This window comes from Salvelinus fontinalis, chromosome 40 (genome assembly GCF_029448725.1).
Source record: "Salvelinus fontinalis isolate EN_2023a chromosome 40, ASM2944872v1, whole genome shotgun sequence".
NCBI classification, from domain to species: Eukaryota; Metazoa; Chordata; class Actinopteri; order Salmoniformes; family Salmonidae; genus Salvelinus; species Salvelinus fontinalis.
Genome location: NC_074704.1, coordinates 5,306,208 through 5,321,697, shown reverse-complemented (window position 1 = coordinate 5,321,697; position 15,490 = coordinate 5,306,208). Strand labels below are relative to the sequence as shown.

Genomic DNA, 15,490 nt, shown 5'->3' with positions numbered 1-15,490 from the left:
ATGTTTTATAAACTCATGAACACCAGCCAGTTTATTAGCCTGGTTTTGTTAGTTTATGTGTATTATACTTCTTCACCACCAGAGGGGGACATTTAGTAATTTTCCAGGTTAATTTTGATATATTTTGATAGTAAAATGGATGACAGTTTCTTCTGATGTAGTGAATATGAGACACAGAGAAACAATTGATTCATTAATTATAGTAAATTAGGTAGGAATTGTTAAATCCACTATACGCTCACAATGACTTTGATATACATTTCAATAGTTTTTTTGTTAGTATATTATAGGGCAGATTTATGGAGAATTGCTGTGGGAGTGCTATTTATATCCCGTCACTACTGATCATTCATCCATACTGTGTGTGTCCCATCATTGAAGCTTTGGAAATAAATGAATTATCCATCCATTGCTCCTTCCTGTGTTGACTCACTGACTTGAGAGACCAGGAAGGTCACACTAGCTCGATAGGTTGATATCTAGCTCAAGCTTCACCTCATGCTTTTCATTAACTGTGTGGTTGTGTTATCTAGAGGGAACCCGTTAGCACGGTGGGCTCTGGTGCGTTCTTGCCGTGGGCTCAAAATGACAGAGGAAATCAACCTGTTTGCTCTGTTTTTGTCAACTTTTCGGTGGGGATGTTATGTTTGATACCGGAGGTACGAGGCCTTGATAGCATTAAACTTCAAAGCAGTGTGCTGATGCCTGTATCACTTTATCAGCAGCACGTGATTGGTTTGGTTTGGTTCGACACTGCTGGCGACTGCCAACTGACTGCTCTACAAATCACCTTACATCATAAATAACTATTCATTATTATTTAAGCAGTGTGTCACTTTATCAGCATTGATCAATGACTTCTGAAGGTTAATTTTCTCCCATCATTCTGTTTGTCTCTGATCTTTTGATCTGCAAACACGTTTAGGTTTTGTTAGTTTGGTTCTAAATGCTCTCGGTGCTGGTTGGCTACGCTGGTTAGGCTAATAGCTAGTTAGCTAAATAGCTAACGTTAGCTGGTTGGCTACGCTGGTTAGGCTAATAGCTAGTTGGCTAAATAGCTAACGTTAGCTGGTTGGCTACGCTGGGTAGGCTAATAGCTAGTTGGCTAAATAGCTAACGTTAGCTGGCCGGCTAAGATTACTGCATATAGCTATTGTTAGCTGGCCGGCTAATATAACTGCATATAGCTAATGTTAGCTGGCCGGCTAATATAACTGCATATAGGTAATATTAGCTGGCTGGCTAAGATAACTGCATATAGTTAACGTTAGCTGACTGGCTAAGATAACTGCATATAGCTATTGTTAGCTGGCCGGCTAATATAACTGCATATAGCTAATGTTAGCTGGCCGGCTAATATAACTGCATATAGGTAATGTTAGCTGGCTGGCTAAGATAACTGCATATAGTTAACGTTAGCTGACTGGCTAAGATAACTGCATATAGCTAAAGTTAGCTGACTGGCTAAGATAACTGCATATAGCTAATGTTAGCTGGCTGGCTAAGATAACTGCATATAGCTAATGTTAGCTGGCTGGCTAAGATAACTGCATATAGCTAATGTTAGCTGGCTGGCTAAGATAACTGCATATAGCTAATGTTAGCTGGCTGGCTAAGATAACTGCATATAGCTAATGTTAGCTGGCTGGCTAATAACATTTTTTGATATTTGTTTAGATGGTGTTATGTATTTACAAAACTGTGGTTTACTTTAATCACTCAAGTCATGAGCGCAAACGATTGGTTTAATTTGAAGTTCTACATTTTAAGTTAGTTCTGTTGTAGTTTACATCATAGGGAATAGGTTGGTCCTCCATATTACATCACACCTGACTTTGGCATTCTTCTGAATTCTGATTGGTTTAATGTAATAACTCCAAAAATAGAACAGTGATGTGTAACTTTGTATTGCATATGTTTTAATATTTTATTTGATAATTTATAAAAACAATACAAAACATACACATACAAACAACATCATAGAAACATTAACTACATCACACCTGCCCAGACCCACTAGAACACACCTCCATCTCCATTAACTACATCACACCTGCCCAGAACCACTAGAACACACCTCCATCTCCATTAACTACATCACACCTGCCCAGACCCACTAGATCACACCTCCATCTCCATTAACTACATCACACCTGCCCAGACCCACTAGAACACACCTCCATCTCCATTAACTACATCACACCTGCCCAGACCCACTAGAACATACCTCCTTCTCCAGCTCCTGCTTCACTGTCTGCCACATGGCCTCAAACTGCAGCATTTTATTTCTCTCCGTCGCCCAGCACTTTACATTTTTAGATAATAAAGCATTTGACCTTTCCACTGCGTTATCAATGGAGGATTGGTTGATTTCCAGTTGAAGTATTTAAGATGATCGATGAAAAAAGTATCGTCCAACCATCCGGTAACTTGTTTCATGCACATCAAAGGTGAGGGTGAATTTCAGATGTTCACTACTTGTATTGATGAAGGAGTGGAATCGATAAAGTTCCTCTGCTGTCCCCTGGAATAGAAGGAACACGTCATCAATGAAGACTTTTACACAGCCTGATGAGGTGCTAGAATGGATTGTTAGGGCTGACAATCACATTCTTCTCAAACAACCCCACATACAGGTACGCATTAGATGCTATTTGTTTTTAACTACAATGACCATAATGACCTGAGCGCCTACTTGTCTTTGTTTCTTTTACACCTGCTACGTAAAAGAGACCGAAGAATGTGTAACAGTATAGCTTCCATCCCTCTCCTCCCCCCTACCTGGGCTCGAACCAGGGACCCTCTGCACACATCAACAACTGACACCTACGAACCATCGTTACCATCGCTATTAGCACGCACCCCGCTAACCAGCTCGTCATTTCACATCGGTTACAAATGCACAATGGTCAATGCTATCTGGGATCCTTGGGACATCCCTACCCTGAACCCTAATCCCTAACTTAACCATTTTAAACGTCAACTTCAATGGGCTAGGGAAGTCCCAGGGATGTATCTCTACCTGAAAATACATGATCTAAGTGATTGATAGTTGGTATTCAGCAGTCATAAAGCCTTATTTACTTTAATGAACTACTAAAATAGTGATTTTGTCAGACAGCAGCTCTACACTTTATTGACTGACTGATCCATTCATCCTTCCATCCCTCCTCAGCCTTCCTCTCCTCTGAAGACCCAGTGAGGGTAGAGCTCAGTCAGAGAGCTGTTGAGGGACTGGTTAGGAAAGAACACTTCTACAGCCAGAGAGGTGAGAGGTCACACATGGTTTAGATGGTAAATATTTATGTTGCCTTAGCGGTTCATCACGTAAGCAAAAGGGAATATTTTCCATCATCTATGTTTATTTACGTTAGTGCAAATTGTCCACTGATATTGATGAAATTTCTCAGGCACACACATTTGTTCTTTGATATTATGAAGGTCATTTGTGTAAAATGTACTTTTCCCCACTCATTCACCCCGTCTCTGTATATTGCTTATTTATATTCAGTGGCCTGACTGCATCCAGACTATGTCAAGGCTCATCCTGGTAGATCTGAACCTAATGCAGCTTGGAGTGATCAGATGACAGAAGTCACATTTAGGTGCCAGGTGTAACGGAGGCCATAGATGCTCCATATCCATTACTTTGAGTGTTGTATATAATGTGATTAAATGTGTTTCTGTGTTGCAGGGGCTGTCAATAAATGGAACGGCAAGGCCACAGAACATAAGCAGAGCTGTGGGTGACCACCTCAAGCCCTTGGTAGAGCCGGGGGTGGTGGTTACCACTCCACCACACCTTCAGCAGGCTGGAAAAGTGGGATTGATACTGTTCTCATACTAAGACGGACCAAGACTCTGTTTATTGGTCAGTCATTTGGTTCATTTGTTTTGCAATATGTTCGAATCAAGCTTTATTTATACAGCACATTTCAGACATGGATGCAACACAATGGCTTCACAGGAAAAACCTATGAAAATAAACAGAAATATTTAGTACACAAACATAAGAGGATAAAAATACAACTTAAAGACTAATGAGCATCCTAAGGAAATGCCATTGATTAAAATGTTAAAATATTTAACCAAAAATATTAGTTTGTTTTTTAGGAGGGGTTCTGAAAGACAATATGGGGGTGTCCACTGAAAATTGACTAGTAACAACAACTGGGACCTAAAAGACACCCACCATGAGACCCACTAAATCTGCCAAAGAAGAGGCAAACAAAAGAAAAACTCAGCAGAGGTGTAACACATAGTGACTAACGAGGTGACACCAATCAGTGCGTCCTACGAGCTAATGAGCTAGACGTCCTAAAGTAAGACGTCCTAAAGTCCAACCTCAAAACATAAATGGAAAAACCAAAGTCTGTAACACCTTCCCCTTAGGACAACAATTATATTTTATATTTATGACTCAATTTATTAGGATTGTTAATAAAATTGATTATAGACCTATTTATTATACAGCGTCCATGTGTATAGGCTGCAAGTATGTTGAAATTTAAAAAAATATATATTTTCAACTTTCAACTAAAACCAAACTTATATTGTCGGGCATAGTCTGATTTTCAATGACATTTTGCTAGGTGGGATATCCCCAATGTCACAGTTGCAGTTCCAAATCCAAATGCAGAAACAGTTTGTGATAAATTGAAAACCTAAACGTAAAATGTGCTAAATACACAAACATCTGCCACAATAATCATATTACTTGTATTTCTATAAACAAGGTCCTTATAAACTGCACAAGCACCAGAAACGCTGTTGTTTTGACAAGTAGCAATAAATCACTGATATCGATTATGGGGGAAATCAGGTTGTTCGTGCTGTTGAAACTAACAACAAAAAAAACACATGGAAGTGGGAGATATATTTTAGCTCAATGGTTAGAGGACAACCTGCAGAAGACAGTCAGCTACATATTGGAGTGATGCATTTAAATTTAGGGGTCACTAAACAAAGGAACGCAACACTTATTTGTCATTATTCATCGATATCATGTCAAAATTAATTGTGTGACAGGAGGGAGATGAGGTTGCATGTCCTGTTAAAACTAACAGCTCAAAAACCACACGGAATGTGGGAGTAATGTGTACATCCCTGGTTAGAGGACAATTTGTAGGAAACAGATCGCTCGCCACATTTTGAAGTGTGGCATTTTGATTCAAATGGTTCACCAACATGGTAAGTGTAACACAGCTCTTTTTGTGTTAGTCACTTTTTTGTTAAATCACATAAATAGTACTCTTTCAAGAGCCTGGATTTTTACTAAGGCTGAAATCAATTGAATGGGGCAAACGTTTAGGGTTCTATATTGTGTAATTCCTTAAAATACTCCTTCTACATTGTTAAAAACATTCTACATTGTGACATTAATTCATTGATATCATGAAACAACTGCTTCATGTATTTTCTGATGTTTGATCAGATGTCTTTTAACAGAGTATCTCTTGTCACATTGATCACAGGTATGAGCTTTCTCTCCTGTGTGTGTTCTCTGGTGTGATACCAGATTGGCAGAATGACAAAAACTCTTCCCACATTGATCACAGCTATAAGGTTTCTCTCCTGTGTGTGTTCTCTGGTGTCTAGTCAGATGGCAAGATTGACCAAAACTCTTCCCACATTGACCACAGCTATAAGATTTATCTCCTGTGTGTATTCTCTGGTGTTGAGTCAGATGGCTAGATCGACCAAAACTCTTCCCACATTGATCACAGCTATAAGGTTTCTCTCCTGTGTGTGTTCTCTGATGAATTTTAATGCCTGATGAGGTGAATCTCTTCCCACAGTCAGAGCGGCAGTGAGTTCTCCTCCCTGTGGGTCTCCGCTGGTGTTTATTGAGGTGTTCTGATCTGGAGAGACTCTTCTCTGCCTCTTCAGCATCTTGAAATTGTTGAGGCTCCCCAGATGATCCACAATAGTGAAGTATCTCTCCTGTGTGAACAACAAAGTCAGACAGATGATTAAAGGCCCACAACAGCGGAAATCCATTGTAAAAGGTGATGCTTAAAAAAATAAAAATAAAGGAGAGCCGCACACTCTTAAAGTTATTTGGTCTTAAAATGAGCAACAAGTTATATTTTGTCTTGCTTTCACATTAGTAGTAACATCTAAGATTGTAGGCTAGAAATAAGTTATTCATGTTGTTGAAACTCTAAGCAGTGTGCCAGCCGACTTTTGGACTCCAATATAGGCCCCTTTCTGTGTTTAATAAAATTGCGGCACGAGGGCAAAGCACATACAATTTGATTGTAGAAACTCCTCCCTGCTAATGATGGATGTTATGGATGTAGTATATGTGCTAATGAGGAAACCACTAGTTATGGATGTAGTATATCTGCTAATGAGGAAACCACTAGTTATGGATGTAGTATATCTGGTAATGAGGAAACCACTAGTTATGGATGTAGTATATCTGGTAATGAGGAAACCACTAGTTATGGATGTAGTATATCTGGTAATGAGGAAACCACTAGTTATGGATGTAGTATATCTGGTAATGAGGAAACCACTAGTTATGGATGTAGTATATCTGGTAATGAGGAAACCACTAGTTATGGGTGTAGTATATCTGCTAATGAGGAAACCACTAGTTATGGATGTAGTATATCTGGTAATGAGGAAACCGCTAGTTATGGATGTAGCATATCTGCTAATGAGGAAACCACTAGTTATGGATGTAGTATATCTGCTAATGAGGAAACCACTAGTTATGGATGTAGTATATCTGGTAATGAGGAAACCACTAGTTATGGGTGTAGTATATCTGCTAATGAGGAAACCACTAGTTATGGATGTAGTATATCTGCTAATGAGGAAACCACTAGTTACGGATGTAGTATATCTGCCTGGAGCAAAAATGGTGAGCAAAGATTTTAGTTTTTCACAATGTATTCTGAATGTGAATTCTGAAAACTCAGGGGAGAAACCTCCATTTCCAGGTTGCTTATGAGTGCATTTCACACTACTTTGGATTATAATTGTACGGCTCGTTTGAATGTCCTGCTTAATATAATGTTTGTGTCATCATCACAAATCAACCACTTTGTATTTAAAAAACCCTTCAACCAGTAAAATGATCTTTGGCTTTTCCATCAACCTGACAATGAGGGTTTGTACACTGTTTGCCAAATTGGCCCATAACTTCACCTAACAACAACATAGACCTAGGACTATAAACAATTTAATATTTCAGGTGAAACATGGAAACTAAAATGTCTTTGTCATGACATTTCATAACCTGATCACCAGATAATTTTGTGAATAATCCCACAAGGCTACTCTAATGTGATGTCATTCTAAATGTCCTGAATAAAGGAAAATAGCTCTGTGTGTTGTACAATAACCTATCCATCAAGGAACAGTTCTCTACACAATATGAGCTAAGTATCTCTGTTTCCAACAGACTAACGAGACCCTACAGTAAATCAAGCAGACAATAACATTATAAACACCAATTTGTTAGGGATGTTGGATCCAACGTGGAGCACGGCATAACTGTCTTTACCAGAGTAATGAATGAAGAAGCACTTTGGTTGTTGTTGCATGTTGTGATGTTTGTCATGTGACTGTCATTCAGAAAATGATTTCCTGGATCAGCTGCTGATAGTTGAACATGTGACTAACTAAACAGCTACAGTATTAAGAATTATGTGTAATTATTGAAAAACCATGTTAATGACATTATCCATTTGGGTGTTGTCAATGAAGTTAAGGGGACTTTCAGTTAGAACCATTGGATTTAGCAAACTCTTAAATTATTTAGAATTGCTGTGCCCATGAAAACTGTTTTCCCAGCGTAATATAAGGAAACTAAATGTTACGTAGGTAGAGTGTATTTCAGAGATCTGAATACAAAAAACTGTCCTAACAGGACAATAACCTAAACCACAAGGCCAAATCTACACTGGAGGAGCTTACCAAGATGACATTGAATGTTCCTGAGTGGCCTAGTTACAGTTTGGACTTAAATCGTCTTTAAAATCTATGGAAAGACTTGAAAATGGCTTTCTAGCAATGATCAACAACCAACTTGACAGAACAGGAAGGATTTAAAAAAGAATAATGAATATTCACATGAAGATCAGTCTCCTATTGGATGACATCACGACTTCCCATCAAGCCAACTCCTTGAAGGCCTTACTATGACGTCACTCACTCCTTCTAGTTTGCAGTTGTCTAAAAAAACACTATTTTGCTCAAAACATTTATTTGTTTCTCTTTAGTGTGTTTATACTTTACTGTATTTATATATCACTTTCCAACAGGAAAAGTTAAAATCACTGGAGGTAGTCATGAACAATTCACAGTACAAAAACATATTCAAGTGTAGAATGCCCTTTCAAAAATCACACATTACTTCAACAACTGCAGAGTTTGTGCCCCTGTTTTATGAGATAGTACTCACTGTATTTACCGGTGTTAATCAGATCAACGTCCCTGTTTAATAAGATAGTACTCAATTCATTAAAAAAAAATATTCACCTTTATTTAACCAGGTGGCCAGTTGAGAACAAGTTTTCATTTACAACTGCAACCTGACCAAGATAAAGCAAAGCAGTGCGACACAAACAACAGAGTTGGGATGAACAAAAGTACAATAACACAATAGAAAAATCTATATACAGTGTTAAGTTAAAAATCACTGGAGGACGTCATGAACAATACAGTGTGTGCAAATGGAGTACAGAGGCAATAAAGGCAATAAGGCAATAAATAGGGCGTAGTAGCGAAGTAATTACAATTTAGCAAATTAACACTGGAGTGATAGATGTGCAGATGATGATGTGCAAGTAGAATATATGTGACTGTAACATATATAACATATATAATATATAAATACTGGTGTGAGCAAAAAAAGTAAATAAAAACACGGGGATGGATGGGCTACTTACAGATGGGCTGTGTACAGCTGCAGCGAGCGGTAAGCTGCTCAGATAGTTGATGCTTAAAGTTAGTGAGGGAGATATAAGTCTCCAACTTCAGCGATTTTTGCGATTCGTTCCAGTCATTGGCAGCAGAGAACTAGAAGGAAAGGTCGGCCAACGTAGGTGTTGGCTTTGGGGATGACCAGTGAGATATACTTCCTGGAGCATACTTCTACAAAAAAAACTACAAAAATCTCTGAAACTGGAAACACTTCTCTCCCTCACTAGCTTTAAGCGCCAGCTGTCAGAGCAGCTCATAGATTACTGCACCTGTACATAGCCCATCTATAATTTAGCCCAAACAACTACCTCTTCCCCTACTGTATTTATTTATTTTGCTCCTTTGCACCCCATTATTTCTATCTCTACTTTGTACATTCTTCCACTGCAAATCTACCATTCCAGTGCTTTACTTGCTATATTGTATTTACTTCGCCACCATGGCCTTTTTTTGCCTTTACCTCATTTGCTCACATTGTATAAAGACTTATTTTTCTACTGTATTATTGACTGTATATTTGTTACACTCCATGTGTAACTCTGTGTTTTTGTATGTGTCGAACTGCTTTGCTTTATCTTGGCCAGGTCCCAGTTGTAAATGAGAACTTGTTCTCAACTTGCCTACCTGGTTAAATAAAGGTGAAATAAATAAATAAAATAGATCAGCAACGGTGGCTTGCAAACAGTGGATAGTAAGTAGCCCACCTTTGGAATAACTATGTATAGTTATAACTGTAGTATCCTGTATAACTATGTATAGTTAAAACTGTAGTATCCTGTACAACTGTAGTATCCTGTATAACTGTAGTATCCTGTATAACTGTAGTATCCTGTATAACTATGTATAGTTATAACTGTAGTATCCTGTATAACTATGTATAGTTATAACTGTAGTATCCTGTACAACTGTAGTATCCTGTATAACTGTAGTATCCTGTATAACTGTAGTATCCTGTATAACTATGTATAGTTATAACTGTAGTATCCAGTATAACTGTAGTATCCTGTATAACTATGTATAGTTATAACTGTAGTATCCAGTATAGTCTGGGAGGAGGTGAAACCACTTAGGCTTATTTGATGTGATCTAATGTTTTGATCATCTAGTTTGCCTTACAAGCATTCAGTCACCAAAGGGGGTTCGGTCATTCCTTTGTTTATATACTGTCTCATTGACAAAAATATTTTGGATTATTTGTTTACATCATTCCTTTGTCTCGACATACACAGTAAACGTACCGAGGTTCTAATGTTGCCAAGGAGACACATTTTATTATTTATTTACAGTTTGGAGGGTTGGGGGTCTGACATCCAGGATACACATTTTATTATTTATTTACAGTTTGGAGGGTTGGGGGTCTGACATCCAGGATACACATTTTATTATTTATTTACAGTTTGGAGGGTTGGGGGTCTGACATCCAGGCGACACATTTTATTATTTATTTACAGTTTGGAGGGATGGGGGTCTGACATCCAGGATACACATTTTATTATTTATTTACAGTTTGGAGGGTTGGGGGTCTGACATCCAGGCGACACATTTTATTATTTATTTACAGTTTGGAGGGTTGGGGGTCTGACATCCAGGAGACACATTTTATTATTTATTTACAGTTTGGAGGGTTGGGGGTCTGACATCCAGGAGACACAATTTATTATTTATTTACATTTACAGTTATCCTGGGATCTTACATTACTCTGAGACTAGTTATCCTGGGATCTTACATTACTCTGAGACTAGTTATCCTGGGTTCTTACATTACTCTGAGACTAGTTATCCTGGGATCTTACATTACACTGAGACTAGTTATCCTGGGATCTTACATTACTCTGAGACTAGTTATTCTGGGTTCTTACATTACTCTGAGACTAGTTATCCTGGGATCTTACATTACAATGAGACTAGTTATCCTGGGATCTTACATTTGTCTGAGACTAGTTATTCTGGGTTCTTACATTACTCTGAGACTAGTTAGCCTGGGATCTTACATTACACTGAGACTAGTTATCCTGGGATCTTACATTACTCTGAGACTAGTTATCCTGGGATCTTACATTACTCTGAGACTAGTTATCCTGGGATCTTACATTACTCTGAGACTAGTTATCCTGGGGAATAGTTTCAATACATTTGCAAAAAACCTAAATCTGTTTTTGCTTTGGCATTATGGGGTATTGTGATGTCATTATGGGGTATTGTGAAACATTTTAGAATAAAGGGATGCACCGATATTACATATTGACATTTTTGGCTAATACCGATATCTAATATTTTCCTTGCTCCAAAAAACGATACCGATAACCGGTATTTAAAATTTTAGAGGCCTTTTAAGCATTCTAGTACAGCATTCTAATAGTTAACACACACACGGATGCAGCGGTCTAAGCCACTGCATCTCAGTGCAAGAGGTGTCACTACAGTCCCTGGTTCGAATCCAGGCTGTATCACATCCGGCCGTGATTGGGAGTCCCACAGTAGTTGTCTGTTATTGGTGTAGAGAGGACGACAAAGGAGAGGGATTCCACATGTGGATAGGAAGATACAAATTATCATTATTACTGGAAAATATTGATTTAAAATCCAGGAATTTTATAACTTTAGCTCTCTAGGTCAGTAGGTTGTATCTCTCTAGGTCATGACAGTAGGCTACAGTAGGTTGTATCTCTCTAGGTCATGACAGTAGGCTACAGTAGGTTGTATCTCTCTAGGTCATGACAGTAGGCTACAGTAGGTTGTAACTCTCTAGGTCATGCCAGTAGACTACAGTAGGTTGTAACTCTAGGTCATGCCAGTAGGCTACAGTAGGTTGTATCTCTCTAGGTCAAGCCAGTAGGATACAGTAGGTTGTATCTCTCTAGGTCATGCCAGTAGGTTACAGTAGGTTATATCTCTCTAGGTCATGCCAGTAGGTTACAGTAGGTTGTAACTCTCTAGGTCATGCCAGTAGGTTACAGTAGGTTGTATCTCTCTAGGTCATGCCAGTAGGTTACAGTAGGTTGTATCTCTCTAGGTCATGCCAGTAGGTTACAGTAGGTTGTAACTCTCTGGGTCATGCCAGTAGGTTACAGTAGGTTGTATCTCTCTAGGTCATGCCTGTAGGCTACAGTAGGTTGTATCTCTCTAGGTCATGCCAGTAGGTTACAGTAGGTTGTATCTCTCTAGGTCATGCCAGTAGGCTACAGTAGGTTGTATCTCTCTAGGTCATGCCAGTAAGTTACAGTCTCGTAATGCTTAAGTTGTTATGTGGACACGTGACATACGGACAACTTTAATAAAAACACTATAGGAGTTGTCTCCAGATCGCTATGCATATTCATGCTAATAGCTTAGCATCTCTCTCGATTGAATACAGGCGGTGCATATTCATGCTAGTAGCTTAGCATCTCTCTCCATTGAATACAGGCGGTGCATATTCATGCTAGTAGCTTAGCATCTCTCTCCATTGAATACAGGCGGTGCATATTCATGCTTGTAGCTTAGCATCTCTCTCCACTGAATACAGGCGGTTGACGACAACAACCCTAGAACATAAACAATAGATTACAATAATATGATGAATCCACCAATCCAAAGAAAGGATAGGCGGGAGCTAGACAACCCGCAGTGCCGCTTTGTGGACAACGACTCGCCTTGTTAGGGCGGAGAGACATCTTGTCAGTATATCCATAATCTTTGGTGTAGCCAACCCAACTCTCACATGGCACTATTGGGGGGCACGATGTGTAGTAAAACATCACTACATGAAAATCACTACATGCCGTGCCCCCCAGTCTGCGGTCAGCAGATCGACCCTTCTCAAATATAAATGTTAAGTCACTTTTTGGAAACGGAACGGAGAAAACAAGGGGTAGCTTGCTCTCTACGTCGTCTGATTCTAGACATATCAGTCATCATCCTGGGCCCTCCGTTGAAGAGGTATTGACGAGCCAACTCCGATTATCGAAAGTTAAATACGAATTTAAGGCGGTACTTACTGGTGTTAATCAGATCTATCTCCACCTCTTCATCTTTCAATGTGACAGTCATCTCCCCTTCCTTCTTCACTCCAAAAACGGCATCCTCCTCTTCCTCTTTCACTCTGAACTCGTCTTCCTCTTCTTTCACTGAAACGTCTTTCTCTTCTTCTTTCACTGTAACAGCCTCACCCTCTACTTCTTGTTTTACTGTGATATCCTCTTCTTCCTTCTCCTCTTTCACGACAATGTTCAGTCCCAGAGCTTCTTTCTCCGTCCAGCAGATCCCCTCTTCTTTAACAAGAGGGGAGAAGTTTAGGGAGCTCATGTTGGGGGATGTTAGCTAGCTAGCTATAGTTAGCGACTAGGCTAGTGCTAATTTAACCAGCCAGCTACTATAGCTGACTAATAAAAAATAACGTAATATTAAATTAAATAGGTTAACAAGTAGATACGACAGAAGTGTGTCTAAAACACAGTAGGTAATATACACCGAAAGCGTATAAATAGCTTGAATCTTTCGGCTATGTTGGCTAGCTAGCTACCGAGGTGGTTGACGAGCTGTTAATGAAGAACCGTCCACTAGATTATACGTCACGCTGGCAGCGTCGCCTGAAAGACGCACATCGCCGTCTGCTGACTGGAGGGGAAACGCAGTTGAGGATCAGATTTTAATTTTCAGACAAAGATTCTTTCAAATGGATTTAATTAAATAATACCATTATATTGAGACATAAAAAGACAGGAATGTGTTGATTGATTACTGCGAATAAAAAATGTTTACTACAGCACATTTAAGGCAGTTTCATTATGTTATATTACATCTAAATTAGCAGCTAGCTACTGTAGGTCTATACTGCTCCTACATGGTGTAACAATACATCATATAGATGTATATAATGAACAGACTAGGTCTATACTGCTCCTACATGGTGTAACAATACATCATGTAGATGTATATAATGAACAGACTAGGTCTATACTGCTCCTACATGGTGTAACAATACATCATGTAGATGTACACTACCATTCAAAAGTTTGGGGTCACTTAGAAATGTCCTTGTTTTTTAAAGAAAATGTTTTCATTTATTTACCTGTTTTTGCTTTGTCATTATGGGGTATTGTGATGTCATTATGGGGCAATGTGATGTCTTATGGGTATTGTGATGTCATTATTGGGTATTGTGTGTAGATTGATGAGGGGGAAAAATTATTGAATCAATTTTAGAATAAGGCTGTAACGTAACAAAATGTGGGAAAAGTGAAGGGGTCTGAATGCTTTCCGAATGCATTGTATATATAGGGGCAGTACTTAGTGACATCACTTCATGAAACAGGAGGTACAAATATATAACATAGATTCACAGTATCAACATTCAATGTTTCAAAATATATGACCAAGCTGGAAGTGGAAACGCCAGCCCAGCCACAATCCTAGAGGGTCACTGATGATCAACCTCCTTCTTCACATCTGACTCCTGATGATCAACCTCCTCCTTCACATCTGACTCCTGATGATCAACCTCCTCCTTCACATCTGACTCCTGATGATCAACCTCCTCCTTCACATCTGACTCCAGTGATCAATCCAGAGCGTCTTCTTTTTTGGGGAATCCCGATGGACGACATCATCGAATAGGACGTCATCACCACCACCGCCCACAAGCTAATTGTAATTCAGGTTATTAATGGGAAGAACATTAGCAATATGTCCTGTCTGGTAACTTGTCTTTCGTTCAAAGGATTTACATTGGCAGGTGCACAGGGAGAAACCCCATTAAAAAACCTCAGTTGATCTTAAACTGGGGAAACACTTTTGGAAGTTTTTAACTGCATCGAAGTCTGTGGCCTGTGATTTTGGGACAAATGATAGTCCCTTATTATACAAGAGACAAAATCCACAAATTCTACAGCACAACGGCAGAGTCATGTCTTCAGTGTAAAACTAACAATGACTCAATAATCCTTCTGGGAATGTTATGATGTCATAAAGTTATGGGCGGAGTTAGAAAGTTGGCTGTCAGAAGTACAGTTATACAATGTGAAATTACTTTTATTCTGTCTGTCTGTATATTTCAAAACATGACATTTGAGGGTGCAGTGAGATACTCCAGAGTTGGACGATACTTTTCTCGTCAATCATCTTAAATATTATACTTAATTAAAACCTGGAAATCAACCAGTCCTCTGTTGTTAATTCAAAAGAAAGGTCAAATGCTTTATTATCCAAAAGTTTAAAGTGACGGAGAGAAATAAAATGGTGCTGATGAATGCGCTGACTGTGTTCCAGTGGGTCTGGGCAGGTGTGATGTAGTTAATGGAGATGGAGGTGTGTTCTAGTGGGTCTGGGCAGGTGTGATGTAGTTAATGGAGATGGAGGTGTGTTCTAGTGGGTCTTGGCAGGTGTAATGTAGTTAATGGAGATGGAGGTGTGTTCTAGTGGGTCTGGGCAGGTGTGATGTAGTTAATGGAGATGGAGGTGTGTTCTAGTGGGTCTGGGCAGGTGTAATGTAGTTAATGTTTCTATGATGTTGTTTGTATGTGTAAGTTTTGTATTGTTTATAAAATATCATATAAAATATTAAAACATTTCCAAT

The 15,490-nt window shown here is 39.0% G+C and overlaps 2 protein-coding genes across 2 annotated transcripts in view; one reads left to right on the top strand and one right to left on the bottom strand.

Annotated features, from left to right (window-relative positions):
• The window catches only part of LOC129839880 (zinc finger protein ZFP2-like), a 96,778-nt gene that overhangs the window by 43,931 nt on the left and 37,357 nt on the right, over positions 1-15,490 (top strand). The window lies entirely within an intron of this gene.
• LOC129839934 (zinc finger protein 436-like) lies at positions 2,122-13,465 on the bottom strand. The gene is made up of 2 exons (XM_055907658.1): positions 12,915-13,465; positions 2,122-5,943 (listed from the first exon to the last, which is right to left on the bottom strand). Exons 1-2 carry the CDS (start codon positions 13,219-13,221, stop codon positions 5,393-5,395), a joined length of 858 nt encoding a protein of 285 aa, XP_055763633.1. The 5' UTR covers positions 13,222-13,465; the 3' UTR covers positions 2,122-5,392.